At 43.7% G+C, this 18,713-nt stretch overlaps 1 protein-coding gene across 6 annotated transcripts in view; it reads left to right on the top strand.

Annotated features, from left to right (window-relative positions):
* The window catches only part of SPATA6L (spermatogenesis associated 6 like), a 57,852-nt gene extending 53,160 nt beyond the window's left edge, over positions 1-4,692 (top strand). For 5 of the 6 annotated variants that reach the window (XM_075931630.1, XM_075931632.1, XM_075931635.1 and 2 more), the window contains 2 exons: positions 728-844; positions 4,115-4,692. In XM_075931630.1, coding sequence (XP_075787745.1) covers positions 728-826 — 99 coding nt within the window. In that variant the 3' untranslated portion in view covers positions 827-844; positions 4,115-4,692. The remainder of the gene's footprint in view (positions 1-727; positions 845-4,114) is intronic. The other variant, XM_075931631.1, reaches the window with a different exon arrangement.
* The last annotated feature ends 14,021 nt before the right edge of the window (positions 4,693-18,713 follow it).

The raw sequence follows: 18,713 nt of genomic DNA on the forward strand, positions 1-18,713 counted from the left end.
CACTGTGATTCTGCTTAGAAAAATATTTCTCATGAAGTCAAACAGAGCCAACACTGCTAACATTCATACTCTCCAGTGAGCAAATCCACTGCCCAGGGCCACATTAATCCCTGCTACAACTCCATCTACTTTAGGGGAGTTACACCAGAGATGACCTTGAGCCTGACTTTTTAAGTGACTTGCCACAGAGTAAATCAATGAGAAAGCTTGGAGTAGACATTACTACATTAGTAACCATTAGACAGACATCTATCAGATGCTTGGTCTTGCTGTGAGGGCATGTCACTGGACTTGATGACTTCTTGAGGTCCCTTCCAGTTCTACTACTGTATGATTCATTCCATGGAGCAACACTGCCTCCCTGAAACCTTGCAGCTCTTTTCTGCTTTTTATGATTTTGTAGTCGTGTTGTTCCTGCTCTTCCCATTATTTTCAGTTTATGTCTTATATCAATCAGGAACTGTTCTTGTTGCATAATTTCAAAAACTTCTAGATGGAGACATAGTTCAAGAGAGTTTACTGAAGCTGGCATTACTTGCTGCTATCTCACTAAAATGATTCTGACCAAAAATGCTGGGAAGTACAGAAGACAATCTCTTAGGTCTATTGCTCTGAATATATAATAAATTGTTTTAACTTCCCTAGAAACAGCTGATAGGTTTACTTTTGGATAGTACATTAACAGTTTGAAGATAAATAATAAAATTAATCAGAGAGGCTTTTTCAGGGAGCCACTGATTCTGAAATTGATGATGTCCTTGAAAGAAGGTCCATCTCTTTGAGGAGTTCCCCTCAGGATGGTTCACTGGAGCAAAGATATTGCTGAGTAGTTGTCATCAGAAAGGTAAGCTTCTTAAATGCTTCTCTTCACTTTTAGATTTACTGGAATTATTTCGGATTCAGGATGTGTATACATTTATAGTATTCTTTCAGGAGAATCTGTTGTAAAAGTTTGTTAAGCAGGCCTATTTCCTGACTGTACAATTGTAATTTACATGTAATTGCCAAAGCAAGCTATATTTTTGTGTTCTTAAAGTACCTAGTCACATTAAGAGCCAATAGACTCAAAAAAGTGACACCATAGAGTAGTTCTTTGTTTATTGCTTCTCTAGAATACCATATCCACTTTAATTAGTTTACATTAAAAAAACCCTTTCTTTCTCTCTCTCTCTCTCTCTCATCATGCAAAGTTCTGTCCAGTTAATGCCTCAGCACTGGCAGCAAAGATTCTGCAGTTGGAACTGTCTTTAACAGTTCTTGTTAGGTTTTCAAAGGGATCTAGGCAAGTGAAGGTGCCCAACTTCCATTTAATTTTAGTGGGATTTGAGTGCCTTACTCTTCTAGGCTCTGTTCTTGCTACATAAGAGAGAACAGAATTTAGTCCAGTCTCTCATTAGATGTATTACACTGCATTAGTAGCAGATGTAAAAAACTGGTCAGCTATTAAGTTGGGAAAAATTACTGAGGTTTTCAGTGTATGGTGACTAGATTTTCAGATAATCAGAGTTTTATTGTTGTTCAAATTGGATTGGGACACCGGAATTATTGCAAAATGAGCCAAAATATCATTGATGACCACCCTACACTTAGGATTTATCTGTCATGTCTCACCTGAAAGGTGTCCTCTCCTGTAGCACTGTGTCCCCAACACCATACAAGGATCTATGTTCAGTAGAGCCTCAAAAAGAGAGGTGCCACTTGTCACCAGACCTCCTGCAATGAGGCCTCCAAATATTGAGGTCACTCTTAGCTTCAGACATCTGACAGGATCACCGCCTGACATGGTAGAATTGCAGATAGCAGCCCCTCTAGTTCTTTCTCCTTTGCATCCATGTGAGCAGCCCCCAGTGCTGGCAAGAGGAGGGTGCACATAAAGGATGGCAGGAAAGGTGGAAATTCCCTACTTGCACGGATTCAGCCTATGTGAGTATTGAGGAACATGAGTTCTAGTCGTTCAGTTGCTCCTCAGCCTAACACTCTGCAAGGTGTGCAGTAACTTTAAGAAGGATTATGTAGATCCTGTTCTCTACAGCTGCTGCGACAATTGTTGACACTCTTGGACCAGATGCTGCTTATAACTCTCTCTGAAATGCCAACTACAATTTAAAACTTAATGTTCACATATGGCAATAATTGGCCACCTTATTGCCTGGAGTGAGAGGTGAAACGGTGAACAGACATGGACCCAGAGCCGCTTGCTCACCACTTACAAGTGTTCTCTCTAGGTCAAAATTGAGTCACACGTGGGAACTTCGTGGTGAGGCTTGCACTGACACTGCTTATGCTGCACCTGGTGTATGGCTAAATTAAGTACTATAGTCTCCACCCTAGCCAGATTCTCCTGTAGCTTATTTAAACATCTCATTTTTACAGGCATCTCTCCCTGAGGCTGCTGCCATGTGGCTAGAGGTGCTTCTCTCAGTGAGAAGTTTCACAGAGCACTGACAGTGCAAGTAATAGCTTCTGCTGGAAGACTGCAAAGTTGCACTAAAGGCGTATTTTGGCTGTAAGAATATGTAGTGACTTGAAATTTAAGGGTGGGGGGAGCCCTTAGGCACTTGAAATATTGTAGTATGCCTCCTGAACATCCAGATTAACAGCACCATATGTTCCATAAGATATCTTTACATACATACTAGTTATATAGCAAGGACTTAGGTGGTAAATTTCATGTACTTCATTGCATAGTACCATATATTCCGGCGTACAAGACGACCTCTGACGTTAAAAAACATCCCCCAAAAATCGGGGGTCGTCTTGTACGCCGGGTATACATCCCAGGCGCGCCTGGGATGCCCCGCCGCCGGAGCCCCTCCGCGGCTTTGAAAGCCTCGGGGGAAGCCGGCGGGGCGGGCAGCCCAGTCTGGGCTGCCCCCCCGCCGGCTTCCCCCGAGGCTTTCAAAGCCGCGGAGGGGCTCCGGCGGGGGGGGGCAGCCCAGGCGCGCCCGGGATGCCCGGCCGCCGGCTTCCCCTGAGGCTTTCAAAGCCGCGGAGGGGCTCCGGCGGGGGGGCATCCCAGGCGCGCCCGGGATGCCCCGCTGCCGGCTTCCCCCGAGGCTTTCAAAGCTGCTGCGGCTTTGCTCCCGGTGCCTCTGGTCTGCTGGGGACCATCTCCAGCAGACCAGGGACACCGGGAGCAAAGGAGGCGGAGGGGCGCTGGGGTATAAGATGAAACCCTATCTTTTAATTAAAAAGATAGGGGGTCGTCTTATACGCCCAGTCGCCCTATACGCCGGAAAATACGGTAGTTACTTTTTACAACAGCAGATCCTCATGACGGGTTTGGTGGTAATTACTATAGGCCAGAATGATTATTTCCATGGAAGATTCATGAAAGCCAGAGAGTCTGGGTCATGGAGGTTTCCTCAAATTTTTCCCAGATCATATTTGGGGGGAAGATAGGATGGGCACAGTGGAGTTTGGTGTCTAGGTGTGCGCAGAGGGTTTAGTCCCAGAACTCCTGACATTTGATCCATAAGAAGCTCCGATGCTATGTCCAGTGACCCAGATACCTTCCAATACTCCTTGGAAGTACAGCTGTAATGGAGGCTCATGAACAAGGTTTCCCTCCCAGGTCACTCCCCCTCTCAGGGGTTTTGAGGTCTGTGGCACAAAGTCGAGCTATAGAAAAAGTAATAAAGCCTTCAGCTCTATTACATTTTCCATTGACTCTGTGCAGTTTTGAAGGGAATAATGCACATAGGAAAGCTGTTCCATCTGCCCCTCTCCACATGTGGCGTACTGCAGAAACCAAGAATGGGGGTCCTGCCACAGAGTGACTGAAGCAAGCTAAGATCTGCCTAAAAGGAGAATAATCCTGATTCAAATCCTGCAGACTTGACTCAGGCAAAACTCACATTAGAGTAGGCAGGAGTTTTGCCCACATTGGGAGTGCAGGATTAGGCTCTCTTTATCTTAGGTTTAGGAAACATTGTTAATTAAGAGGACTTAATTGTGTGTCCTATATCTTTAAAATATTTTTTCAAAATCTCATTTCCCTGAAATTAAGTTTACAATAACCTAAAAAAACTACTTGCCTGGAAAACAGACTTCAGAAATTATTTTTACACAAAAATTCTAGTAGCTATTTTGTAATATATCCTAACTCTTTTAGCAGGAACAACTCAACGACTGGTGGACTCGGATTTGAAGAACTGAGACAGACCTCTCCACCTCAGAGTTGATTGGGAGTTCATTCTCTGTGTGGTGTTATGTCTAATCTATTTCTTAAAGCAATACATTGTAGTTTGTGCAGGACAAGCATGTCCGATTGAATGATGGCAGTGTGCGGCTCAGATATTTTCACAAGTGTTAGTTCATTAAGGACTAAAAATAATAATAATGGTGCTGCAAATCTTTGGGCCTTAGTGGTTTGCAGAACTTTTTGCAGGTGATTCCACTGGGACTGGTCCAGCTTTGGAACTGACTATCTAGAATGAGTTGTTTTTTTCAGAAGTCAGTTCTCCTCTCAATATATGCACATCATTCTCATCTACCCACTTGAGGAGAGAGGAATAAAGACCCTTTGAATATTAAATTATTGTCTGACATTTTTTCAGAGAAGCAGTTAAAGTGAACATATGTTAAATGCACATCCTTTCTTGGAACATTTGTTTAAATAAAGTATTTCAAATAATTGTGTTATATAAAATAATTTATTTAAAAATGAATTTGTAATAAATTATGAAGATGGCATCTAGGAACTTTTTCTGCATGTTTTTAACTGTAGACTTGTCTGATGAAGCACCATTTAATATAGTTCTCTGCTGTTATTATGAATAATAAGAGGCTTACCAAGCATTCAAAAACTAGTAGAAGGTGCAGAGAAATAAGTCACAGATACAAACATTGGAAAGGAATTATAAGAGATTTTCGGAGAGAAACTAGATGTTTTGCTTTAGTCCCATTAAAACCCATTGGAGAGAATCAGAATGAAAACAGTGGCCTCATTCCTTCCTCAGTGGGAGTCTGCAATACTACAGCTGCCATCATCAGAAGCTTGTGAGGACGCAAGTCAGCAGCACTCTGAGTCCTAAGGGAATCCCCACATGTGAGAACACTGCTGCCTTCTTCTAAGGTCCAGGGCCAGACTGCTAGCACAGTAATTTCCCCAGGAAAGTAAGTACATGCTTGAGTTTCTCTGCAGCACAGTGAGTAGGAGAATGGAAGGGACCAGCTCTCTAGTGTGAATCCTGCCTTAGCATCTGTATTATACTTTATTATAATTAGGAGGAGTGACTGACTTAATTCTTCGTTTTGTGTTCCCTGTGGGCTGCCTCTTGCTCAGTGGTGGATTGTTGCATCAGAGGATTGCTCGTGAGTAAGAGTGAGAAAGATCACACCCACAGTCCTGTTCATCCAACCCTCAGCAGTACAATAGGAACAATAAAGTAAAAACCAAAAATTATTTTTAAAGCCTTTCAAATCTCCCTGGAGGCTTTTTGTAAACTGCCGAGGTAGAGGAGTGTAATGGGTCACATCATTTGTGGACTGCACCATTCACTTTGTTTAAGCTATTCAGCTGCTGTGTGGTATTCACCCGAATCACACAATGCTGTCTTCTTTTTGGTTCTGAGGGCGCTTCCCCCCCCCCCACAATCCATGAAACACTTTTCAGAAATTGAAAAGCCATTCACGAATTAATTCACGATCTCATGTCTATTAGAAATTAGCTCAGTGCCTTGTCAGCTGCTGGTAATAAGCAACACACAGCTGTTTCCTTACAAGCACTCCCTTTATTGAACTATGGAAGTTTAGCATATCATTTTTAGCAGTGAGAAAAAATCCAAGTCTGGTACTGGCTGAGGGATGGACTAGAGAAGCAGTCGGCAACCTTTTCAAACCAAAGAGCCAAACAACATCAAAATTCAGAACAAGTGGCCAACAAAGAGCCAGTATAAGAATGCTCATTTGCATGACTGAAAATATACAACTTAATGTTACTGATAAATCAACATGCTTAATAATAGCATAAATGAAACATTGTACTCAAGGACTTTATTTAGTGGGACTTCTGCTGCTGCCTCCCCCACCCCCCCACTTCTCTGAAGTTTACATCATAGCTGGTCAAATTCAGCTTCCTGCACGCATTCAGGCTGTCTTCTGTCAATCTTGAGTGCGAATTACCTTTGATATGATTCAAATGAGAGAAAGCCTGCTCACACATATTGGTGGAGCCAAACATTGAAAGTAAGGCCAAGATGACATTCTACAGGGTGTTGTATGTGACTGGAAATTCCTTCTGTGCTTGCAAAAATCAGATTATCATTGTTCTCCAGTTTCTTCCTGTCAGCCCATTTGTGCAGTTTTGCCACGTTGTCGAGCAAGGCATTCTAAATCAGAATTCAGCATGATGAATTTTTCCACCCAGATATCCGACTCATTGAAATCTGTTATTTCCATTTCCAAATCGCTGACTGAGATGCCTGAAACGACTGTCAAATCCAGTTCTTCAACGGACGCTTTATATGGCCAAATCATAAACTTAAATAGAGCACAACAAAACAAGACTTAAATACCCATTAGGAGCTCAGAAACAAACCTGGCAAGCTGCTGCAAATCAAGGCTGTAATTTGGACTCTGATACGAATCATGAAACATTCATAATCTTTCAAAATGTGCCAGTCTGCCTGTCTCGATATCTTTGATGAAGACAGTCAATTTTGACTCAAATCCATACACTGCCTGCTGCAGTCAGGACTGTAATTCCTTGCCCTTGTAGCTTCAGGTTCATCTCATTCAAATGACCGGTAATGTCGAGATAGTAAAATTTGAGCAACCAGGCACAGAAATAGCCCCATATTTGCTTCCATACTGAGCCATATTTGGCTCTAGAGACATTGCAGACCTCTGGACTAGTGGGTCTAATAAATCTTTTCCATCTGTGACCCTTTTGGGTTTGATCTTGCCTGGCTAAAACTAGAATTGATGTGTGTCCTATTGTCCTCACCATTTCCACCCTCCTTGTGCCTTCTCTTTCTCATACAATGTCCCATTTAGCATCTGCATTATCTAGTAAGGAGGTTTCTGTAAACCCCCTCATGACCAAATTAGCACAACCTATGTCTTTCTCTGAGCTACTGTAAGTGGCAATGAGGGGCACCTTGCCCCAGGAACTGTGTATTAATGCTGGCCATGGCTAGTCGAGAAACCGAGGGCCAGATTTATGTAAGATCTGTACATGTAGCAGAAAGTCAGCCTTGTGAGGGGTTGTAGAAGACATGATGGACACATAGTCTCCTCTCTGCTGAGGGCCAGGCAGGCAGATAGCTGAGCCCACAAAGTGACTGATCCTGGCCAAGGAAAGAATGTGCCCAAAGAAATTTATTCAGCACATCTCCACTGCAGTCTCAACTGCTGGCCTTGTATAACGTCTGGGTGGAGATTAAAGCAGCCCTTTTTTGGAAGAACTCACTTCTTCTGGCAACCCTTCTCCACATTGAATCTCCTCTCTGGATTCCTTTCATCAGCAGGAGCTAACTTAGCCTGGTCACAGAAAGACGGATCAAAAGATGAGATCAGGCTGGGAGGGGTTGCAAGTGCTTTGGAGGGATAGGGTCATAATTCTAAATGATCTGCACAAACTGGAGAAATGGTCTGTGGTAAATAGGATGAAGTTTAATAAGGACAAATGCAAAGTACTCCAGTTAGGAAAGAACAATCAATCAGTTTGACACATATAGAATGGGAAGTGACTGTCTAGGAAGAAGTACTGCAGAAAGGGATCTAGGGGTCACAGTGGATGACAAACTAAATATGAGTCAACGGTGTGACACTGTTGTAAAAAAAGCAAACATGATTCTGGGATACAGTAACAGGAGTGTTGTAAGCAAGACACGAGAAGTAATTCTTCCGCTCTACTCTGCATTGATCAGGCCTCAATTGGAGTAGTGTCCAGTTCTGGATACCACATTTCAAGAAAGATATGGAGAAATTGGAGAAGGTCCAGAGAAGAGCAACAAGAATGATTAAAGGTCTAGAGAACATGAACGATGAGGGAAGACTAAAGGAATTGGGCTTGTTTAGTTTAGAAAAGAGAAAAGACAGAGAGGGGACACGATAGTAGTTGTCAAGTATCTAAAAGAGTGGTACAAGGAGGAGGACAAACATTGTTCTCCTTGGCCTCCGATGACAGGACAAGAAGCAATGGGCTTAAATTGCAGCAAGGGAGGTTTAGATTGAACATTAGGAAAAACTTCCTAGCTGTCAGGGTGGTTAAACACTGGAATAAATTGCCTACGGAAGTTGTGGAATCTCCATCACTGGAGATATTTAAGAGGAGATTAGATAGACACCTATCAGAGATGGTCTAGACAGTGCTTGGTCCTGCCTTGAGGGCAGGGCACTGGATTTGATGATCTCTCAAGGTCCCTTCCAGTTCTAGTGTTCTATGATTCTGTGATCCATTCCAGACTCCTGCTGGTAGAAGATTGCTCTTTTGCGTATATTGACTAGGTTTTTGGGATATTTGTGGAGGTTCATTTGATGGGGCATGTTCACAGAAGACCCTTTGAGGCCGTTCCCTAGTGTGCTGTTTATGCCACTGACACATTGTTTTCTGGGGCTCCCCACCACCATGTCTTGCTGGGCCAGATACTCTGGTCTTCCCTAGACAAGGCACAGAGCTGGCTCCTCTCCCCCCGAAGAGCAATGCAACAGTGAACCACTTCAGCTCTGGGAGAATGCAGTTCCAGGGCACAGCACTCAGGGAACCAACCTTCAAAAGCAATCAAAGCACCAAATAATAAGTCTCTGTAAGAGTTTTACATAATGAAAGCTCATTCAGGAAAGTCCCCTTTATCAATGAAAGGAGGGTATTCACACTGATTGTTCCCCCAAGTAACAATTAGTAAACAAAAGTGTGTTTATTAAGTAAACACTAGTAAACAAAAAGTGTTATTAAGTAGAAACAGCAGGATTTAAGTGGTTGCAAGTGAAAACAGACAGATCAAAGTAAGTTACAGAATTAAAATGTAAAGAAAATGCATAGTTAGTTCTAATACATTGAAGCTTATTGTAAACTTACCCTAAAACCTGTTCTTATTTCCAAACCTTCAAGTCAAAGATGATCCTCTATTCTCATGTGGGTCTCCAGCCCTTCTTTTGGGTATGCTATGCCATGCCAGCCAAAGACAAAAGGACTCATAGCTTCCCATTGTTAAAGTAAACTCTTTTTTTCTGGGCGGAAATCTTTTGGTCTATGGAAAATTACTTGGTCAAATTGGTATCCCAGTATAAGGTGGTATAGTTACATGTCTTCCAAGGACCAACCACTGCTTTGAATTAAAGGGCAAACAAGTCCGTTTACAAGTCATTAAGTTGATCACCCAATCATTAAGGCTTCCTGAGCAACATTGATGGGTCTCATTAATACAATTAATATTATAAACAGTCTCACACTTCATATTTCTAACAGTGATGATGCATACACCAAAATACAAGAATGATACATGCACTAAAATAGGATGTAGCGATCCAGCAGATTGTAACATTAAAATTGATAGGTTACATGAGGTATTTTATCCAAAGCATCTTCAAGTATTTGAAATGGCCTCTGGATTTGTGTGCAAACATTTTTATGCTCTTACTTTGTGCCTTTTAATTCTCAGGTGTATAGAATTCCATGGTGGATGCACAAGGGTATTGTATAAAGTGGGTAGATTGGTGATTAGTTTCTGAGTCCTTTCAACTCCTTTTGTTGTGAGTGGGATTGAAGGGTGTTCAGCACCTTGTGAGCCCCTCCTAGTCACTCTGTGCCTGCAAACACTTTTTGCATCCTTGTCCAAGTTTTACTCTATCTAAAAAGCATTTGTCCTTAACATGCAATTTTACTTTAAAAATATTCCTTCAGAATCATTAGATCTACACCTTGTGCATATTCATGATCATAGATAATTGCTTCAGTGGGAAAATAGATATTTTTATTTCTTTTCATTCAGTATGTGCTGCAGAGCTAGCACAATTTATAGGAGAATGATCTCGATTATTTTCTTTCTCACACCGAATCAGCAGGTTTATTAATGATATTCCAGCTGTATTGCCATATTTTGCTTTCTCTTATTCCTGTACAAACTCAGTGTCTTCAGTGTGGTTGTATATGTGTAATTTAGGGCAGAATTAGGTTGGCACAATCTCTGTTCTACTGGATAATGTACAAGTCTCTTCTACTCCCAACAGATAAGCAAACAAAAAACCACCTCCACCCAACAATAACATGATCCTTTGTTAGTTTCTAAGGGCATGTCTACACAGCAGGGCTAAAGTTGAATTAAGCTACACAACTTCAGCTATGTCAATTGTGTAGTTGAAGTAAAAATAGCTTAATTCAGCTTTTGATGCTGTCTACATTACAGGAAGTCGAAGAAAGAACACTCTGCCTTTGACTTCCCTTACTCCTCCTGGAATGAGGGTTACAGGAATCAGTCAGAAGTCCTCCAGCTTTCAAAATAATGGGTTGCAGTGTAGACACGCTCTTTGTTATTTCAGAATAATATCAGTTATTCTGAAATAACGCTGCTAAGTAGACGTACCCTAAGATGCCACAGGTCCACTCATTATTTTTAAAAACGCACACAACTTCTCTCTCAGTTTCCAGGTGAAATCTTTTTTGTTGGTAAACTGAATGAGTGATTGCATGGTTTGAAACAATACAACTTAACAATAAAAACAGCACTGACATGTTGCAGGTTCATTATGTTTCAAAATGTACATTTTTAAGCCAGTAGTTAATTTAAATAGCAGGAAATAGTAGCCTGAATGTTTTAGAAACTAAAGAGTTTTAAAATTAATCTTTAAGATCCTTCTGGCTATGAAGTCAGTTCATTTAAGACTCATAAGCACATTTTACTTTTGCAAATGAGCTATAACAGAATATTACAGCAAAATGTTTTAAAGCATGGTTTTATATTGTGATAGGAATCTAGTTCTGGAGTGTTGTTCCTTGTCCGGGTATTAATGTGGCAACACCCAATATATTATTGAGACGCGTACTTTGGATTCTCTCTTGTGAAAATGTGCATGGGATACAATAATTGTGGAAAGTTGGTTTTCTGATTCAGAAGGTAAAGTTTCTCTTGATAATATTTCATAGCTAAGCGAGGAACTCAGGACACTGGGAACCAGTTTTGACATTGGTGCTAAACTTGAGAGCACATACAAATCCCAGTAATCCATATTGATGTGCACACAGTTGGTGGAGGTAATGTAGATTGATCGTGCAGCATCGAGGCAGCTTGCCCAGTCTAATATTGTTCTTAAAAAGAGATTGCCACAGTGCTATAGTCCTCTTCTTAGCAAGAGGGGTACAAGCCTCACTTGCACTGAGCATCTGCTGCATGTAGCTGAGGGAGGGGAGGCACACGTGGTTTGCTGACAACCAGTGGGGAGGAACACAAAGGGGCATCAGCTAAAAGGGGCCATGTGACCTCCTCACCTCACACCTGATACTCCCCTCCTCCCAGTCTGGGCCCACACACTCTCCCCAGCCCATCCCTTCCCGATCCCACATCACCTGCAGCAGTAGGAGTCTATCCTACTGCACTGCACCAGGCAGTGTGGCCAGAGGCTGCCTGAGAGAATGTAGCCACCCGACCCCTGCCCCTCCCTGCATTCTGCACAGCAGGTAGCATTGGCAGGAAGTGTGGCTGGAGGCTGCCTGAAACTTAAGAGGGCTGCTGCACCACCTCATCCCCTCCCATCCCCATCCCATTACCTGGCAAGGGCAGGGTCTCTGCCCCTCTGTTGCTACACTCCACTGGGCAGTGTTCCTGCTCCCAGCCCATGTGGCTGGAGGCTGCCTGGGAGAGTGTAGGAGCTTGGCAGTGTGACCAGAAGAGGAGAGGCTATGGCTGCTGGTCCCTTGCTCCTCCCCTCACATCATTGGGGTTGTGTGTGTCCCTGCATCAATGGCTATGCTACTCCTGATCCTGGAGCTGTTCTTATTGACACTGTGTAGAACAATTCCCAAGGACCCTTCTCCCTTTGGGGAGAGGCTGAAAGCGCCACTCTGTGAGCTTGCTCCCTTCCCCTGCAGCCAGGCACGACACCCCTGCCATTTCCCCACATGACAGTGGGCACGTGTGTGTCAGCAGGGGCTGGGTGAAAGACCATGACAACGAGCCTTTCCCCAGTCCCCACACCAAGACATAATATCTCCTGATCTTCACTGACCAGGTGGAAGTAAAGTGAAACAAAACACCCATGCACGAAATGACAAGTCAAAGGAAAGAAAAAACAAAGTAACAAAAACAGGATGTTTGCAACTGCCCATTCATCTCAATAGGACTCTGCACTACTACACTTCTACCAGGAGGTGGAGCTGTGTGAGGTTATAAATCAGCAACACTGACATGGAGGCCCTCTCATCTGCTGGCAAAATGGCATCTCCCAACAGTGAACAAGTAGAGCTGTCTTCTAGTGTGCTCCTCGATCCAGAGGTGACCCAAATCCATAGAAAAGCAGTGTTTTCAGGTAAACAAGCACCCAGGTGTCCATCTGTGATGTTGTGGGCAGGACATTGGAAACGCCAGCTCTGCAGTGTGCATCTTTTTTCTCTATTTCCCTCATGAGGCTTCAGGGAAGAGATGTTACACCATTAGGATAATCTTTTTGGGGTTAAAATTAACCCTTCAGTGACTTCCCTTCCTTGAGCTTTCCCTTCTGAGGGTGTGTTGGCTTGTCAGGCCATTGGACTCCTAATATGAGCATTGCTTGTGGGTCATTAATGAGGGTATGGCTGCTGTATATATATCCAGCATGAAAATACACCATAGAGACTGAGATTTACTAGTTCACTATTTAATCTTAGCATATTTCAGGGGTGTTCTAAAATAGCTGATTCACAGTCCAGTGGTGAAGGCTGAGAGCATAAAAAACGATGCAGGTAAAACTGAGCTGTCAAGGTACGCTGCAGGCTAGTTTACAGCAGAATGTAAATGTTGTCAGAAAGTACTTGGATGCTCTACTACTGCAGGTAGCGGACTGCAGACTCAAGACTAGCTGTGTACAAAAGCAATGTGATCATTGCCTACATAAATGTGTGCTACAGTGATTGCTAGATTAATCTGAATAATTATGTGACATTGTTAGAATAAATTGTTCAAGTGTTATTTGGCAGTGACAGTATTTATTGTACAGGGACAGGGTATTAGCATGTTAGTTGTATTAGGGCCATTAACACTTATTTTAAAATGAGAATAGGTGCTGTATCTGTTTTTGATCTACTAGAACTGAGTGTGGAGTAATTGGCAGGAGCTGTCCTTGTTTAGTTTGACAGAAAGGGGGGTTGGCGAGTGTAGCGGGCAGGGGGCACAGCCAGGGCCGGATTAAGGGGGGGGGCTAGCTGGGGCTAGCTTCCTGGGGTGCCAACCTATGGGGGGCACTGATGGCAGCTATAAGAGGCGCTGTGCGCCCAGTCGTGCGGCACCCCTTAGAGCTGCCATCAGGCATCGCGTGCCCGATTGCAGCTGTAAGGTGCGCAGTGCACCGGGGAGCGGGGCTGCACATGCGTCATGCGCCTTGGGGTGGAGCCACGCATGTGTTGCGCGCCTGCTGCCCAGAATGCAGGAATGGCTCGAGCCGGCCCTGGACACAGCCCCATAGGAATAGTATAAATGAACCATTGTACTCACAGATTTATCATTGTACTCACAGACTTTATTTAATGCGACTTCTGCTGCTGCATCTTTTTTGCATGTTTCTTTGAAGTTTACATCGTAACTGGTGAAATTCAGCTTTATGCATACATTCAGGCTGTCTTCTGTCAATCGTATAGTAGGGGGCTGGAGATATGGGGGTGCAGGAGTCTGGATTGGGGCGTAGGGGGGCTCACGGCAGGGGGTTTGAGTGTATGAGGGGCTCCAGGCCCAGGGTTGGGCTGTGTGGGGGTGCAGGAGTGTTATAGAAGGGGGCTGGGAATGAGGGGCAGCAGGAGTTTGGAGATGTGGGGTTATGACAGGCTCAGAGCAGGGGTTCAGGTGTATGATGGGCTTAGGGTGTGGGGGGTGCAGGAATATTATGATGCTGTGGCCAGATGGGGGCTGGGCCCCAATTGGGGAATTGTTGGCCAGGCTTAATTTTTAAATAAAGTAAAATATTATGTCCAACACAAAAGGTTTCAATATTGTCTTATGGCAAGGGTGGGGAACCTTTTCTGGCTTGGGGGCCACTGACCCACTGAAAAATCAGTTGGGGACCACATAAGTGAGAAGCAAAAAAAAAAAGTCCAGGGTTAGTGAATTTTGTGGGCCTCCGAAGCTCTGGAGTGGGACCCAAAATGAGGGGTTAAGTGTGCAGGACAGGGCTTCCAGTGAGTGGGATAGGAATGGGGTGCAGGATCTGGGAGGGAGTTGGGATGTAGAGAGGGTGAGAGTACAAGGTCTGGGTGGGAGGTAGGGTGCAGGAGCATGCTGGGGGCATGGTGTCTGTCCAGGGGGGAGGGTGCAGAATCAGGGTGGGGGCAGGGTATCTATCCAGGGGCGAGCTGCAGGTAGGTGTCTGGCCAGAGGAGAGGAGGCAGGAGCAGGGTAGAGGTAGGTGTCTGACTGGTGGGAGGGTGCAAAAGCAGGCTAGGAGCAGGGTGGCTGACAAGGAAGAGGGAGTAGAAGCAGGGTGGGGGCAGGGTGTCTGTCCCAGGGGAAGGGTGCAGGAGCAGGCTGGGGGTGTGATCAGGGCTGGGTCTTGGTGGGGGAGGGAGTGCATGAGGTGCAGGTCTGGGCATGATTGATTAGGGGTGCTTGGTTTTGCACCATGCGCCGCTTCCAGGCATTAGAGGCTTTCTCTGCTGCTCCAATGCGAGCAGCGGGGAAAGTCTCCAGGAAGTGCATCTGTGCACTGCTGTTCCCCCAGCTGAGGGGAGCGGCAGTGCACACAGCCATTTCTGGCTCTGCTTCCTAGCAAGTCAGATCGGCAGGGAGGCTTGAGGCTTCCCCCCGTCCTCCTGCAGGAAGCCGGTGCTGGCTCTCTAATTTTGCAGGGGGCTGTGAGGCTGGAGTGCCAGTGCAGGTTCCGTGCTGCAGGAGGGGGGAAGAAAGGAGAGCTGAGCTGAAGCTTGTGAGTGAGGAGGCTGGGTGGAGGGGCAGGCGCAAGGAAGCCATCAGCAGGGTGAGCAAAGAGCTTGCTGCGTCCCGGTACTGTGCACCATGCTGCGTGCAGGGCTTCTTCCGCTTTAGCTCCGCCTACCCCAGCCTATTGACACTGATGTAATTACGTCTTTCTGTCATCTCAAAGGAAATGTTTTTAATATATATAGATGTCATTAGTGTATTGCTTGCTGAAGATCATAATATCATATCTCTAAAGGTCATCATCCCTCCACCCTCCCCTAGGCTGCCTAGGAGCCACCAGGGCACCAGTGTAATAGTACAGTGTAGGGCCACGTAAATATGACATCCCTTCTAGTACTGTTGAATTATTCTTACTACATAATCTCATGTTACAGAACACTTAGTTGGTAAATTGTTGTCATATCAACCCTTGCACTAGCTTATCTGACTCCAGTGCTATTAGTCTCCATTTTCTTTTTGAAGGAAGCCAGATACATTTTCTGGTATCTTTTAAGGGCAAGATATTTGACCACACCAATTTGCAGCAATTGAGCATCTGATCATGTTTTCAGATGTTTTAATTGTAATATAGGAATGAGCTAGACTCTGCAGATCATCTTACATGAATTGCCAGATGTCCTATGGTATAGTATTTTGTAAAGCTAGCAAAGAAGAATGGGCAAGGATTACATGTCTGAGTCCAACAATTGGCTGGCAGTATTGATTCATTAAACCTTACTGTAAGGTCTCTACCCTCTCCTTCAAATCCCTCCCCAAAACCAACATCTATTGTGATGCCTGTAAGTTATTAGGCAACTAATAATAGCTAGACTGGGGGGTTAGTTGTAGACAGTTGATATATAATTTAAAAAAATATTTTGTGTTTATCTCTCTCCCTCACCCACTGTCTGTTGCTTGTTGTCTTAAAATTGTGAGTTGTTTGGGACAAGGGACTGGTCTTGTATGCTTCTAGCACAGAGGAGATGCTCTGAGTGGGTACTGTAGAAATTCTAATACTAGTAACAAACTTTACCATCACCATTTATTTTGTAAAGAATGTATTCTTTGAAACACCAGGAATATGCCTTTACTAATGTTTGGAAGTGCCTAATCCATTGTAGATGCTCCTGGACTGCAACCCGAAAGAACATGCCTGAGCATAACAATTAAATCTGATTTCCTTTCCCCCAGGCCTCCGTAACTTCTCGTAGGTCTCCGTAATATCTGAACTCTGGTGTATTTTCATCCCATTTTAATCTGATTGACTGGACTTTGCTCAAGAATTCCCATTGTAGTCAATGGGCATTTTATCTGAGTAACTGCAGGAGAGGACCTTTTCCTATACGATTGTTGAACTTCTCTGCTATGCATGCAAATCAATGCATAATATCATCAGAGAGTGATGACCCTGTAGGTTACGCTTTCAGTAGTTTGGCTCTGATTCATTATGGTACATAAGCATGTACATGACTTTAACCATGTGACTAATCTTGTGGAAGTCAGTGGGACTAACCATGTGCTCAAAGCTTAAATATGCTGCTGGCTGAGGCCCATAAGCATTCCTGAATTCCATTAAGAGTGAAATAAACAAAACAATTTACAGGCTACACAGTCCATACAGAGAGTTGTAAATAATCATCAGAAAATTTTTAAAAAAGTTTAGCTTAAAGTTTTTAAATTATGGGTATATAACTCGTTTAGCAAGCAGAACTTAGAGCTGTAAAATGCTCAGATGCCATACTATCAACTGCAGCTGTGACCAACAGTAGATGGAGTTTAAAGTATTTATCTGTACAGGGTGGGGCCTTGATCTTTGACTGGGGTTCCTAGCTGATTCATGGTATTAATATGAGACATGAACAATACAAATCTTTTTTGCCATCAGGATGAAATTGCCATTACCCACTGTAAGTGGGCGAATAACTTAAAGAATGATGCCCATTTAGTAAGAAAAAGGGACTGGACACAGTTACTCTGATTTCATAATTTCATTTAATAATTGCTCAGCATGTCATAACTACAGTAACAAATCAAGTGCTTTACATAGAGGGAAATCACAACTGATTATTTGGTGACACACTTACAACTTAGGGTTACACTAAAATGCTGTATGCTCTACTTCCACTGTGTTTCTCTTGTCACCCTTCTTTGTGTATCCTGGAGAGGTATTCTCAGACAGAAAAATATAGTTGGAGTGCACAGATTATGTGTGTGTTACTGTGTGAAAGTCTATGGGCTTGATTTTCTCCTGACTTACCCCACCAATTGTTACTGGTAATGCCACTGAAGCCAATGGAGCAATGTAGGAGTAAAAGTAGTGGAGATAAGAAAAGAAGTAGACTTGTAAGAGAAAAATACTTTGTTTGGAATGGTATTTGCCACTTTTTTAGTTGTCAGGATTAAATGAGGTCAGCAAACTCCTCTGGGTCATATTCTAGGCTGTTTTAGGTATGCACAACTCAATTTCAATAGGGACTTGTGTGTGAAAATGGAGAGAAAAATATGGCTCTTTAGATGAAACAAAAGACAGGACTATGCAGCACTTTAAAGACTAACAAGATGATTTATTAGGTGACGAGCTTTCGTGGGCCAGATCCTATTGATCTGAGGAAGTGGGTCTGGCTCACAAAAGCTCATCACCTAATAAACCATCTTGTTAGTCTTTAAAGTGCTGCATAGTCCTGTCTTTTGTTTCAGCTACACCAGACTAACACGGCTGCATCTCTATCACTGCTCTTGAGATGGCAATTGTAGGGCTTCAGTGAAACTAGTGGGAGTTATTCCATTGATTGCATTGGGGCCAGGAATTGGTTTCTTTCTAACAGAACATGCACTTGTTCCATTTTGATGTTGTTGAAAGTGGTGGTAATGATGGCTAGGCTGTAGAAACGTTGTAATAATGCTGTGTTTACTAACACACTTTTTAGGTTATCGCTCCCAACTATATTATCACTCCACTTTCTGTACCATTTGTGTTGGGCCCTTCACAGACACTTGTCAGGGATGGTCTAGACCAGTGTTTCTCAAACTGTGCTCCGTGGAGCCCCAGAGCTCCGCAAGACATCTCCAGGGGATCCGCAAGGTTGACAAATTGGAAACATCGATAGGTACAACACATACAATCAGTGGATCGCTGGGGCTCTGCATAAGTACAATACATACAATCAGTGAACTGCTGGGGCTCCGCATAAATTTTTACACGTGTTTTTGGGCTCCGGAGTCCTTTAGTTTGAGAACCACTGGTCTGGACTCTAGAAGGTGCTTGGTCCTGCCATGAGTGCGAAGGATTAGACTTCACCTCTTGAGATCCCTTCTAGTCCTATGATTCTATGATTCACAAGTTCACAGTAGGGGAGGGTGCCAACAGCTTTTCTCCCCCTACTGCTCTTTCAGACCACACCTTTGCATACATGCTCAGGTATCAGCTGCTACATAGGAGGGACAGAGAACAACTGCTCCACAGCAAAGCTAGGATTAACCGTTATTATGTAACATTAGGAACATGGCACTATCCTTTTAGTGGAACTGTTTTGGCCTTGATGGTGTGCACACACACAGAAAGCACACTTGAGGAGGGGTGTCCAGGTGCAGTCTGATGACCCAGTGGCCCTTTAACTCAGAGGAAGGATAAAACTGTTAGCTTGGGGTTTTTTTGCTGGTGAACTTAAACAA

Source organism: Pelodiscus sinensis, chromosome 6, assembly GCF_049634645.1.
Source record: "Pelodiscus sinensis isolate JC-2024 chromosome 6, ASM4963464v1, whole genome shotgun sequence".
Lineage (NCBI taxonomy): Eukaryota > Metazoa > Chordata > Testudines > Trionychidae > Pelodiscus > Pelodiscus sinensis.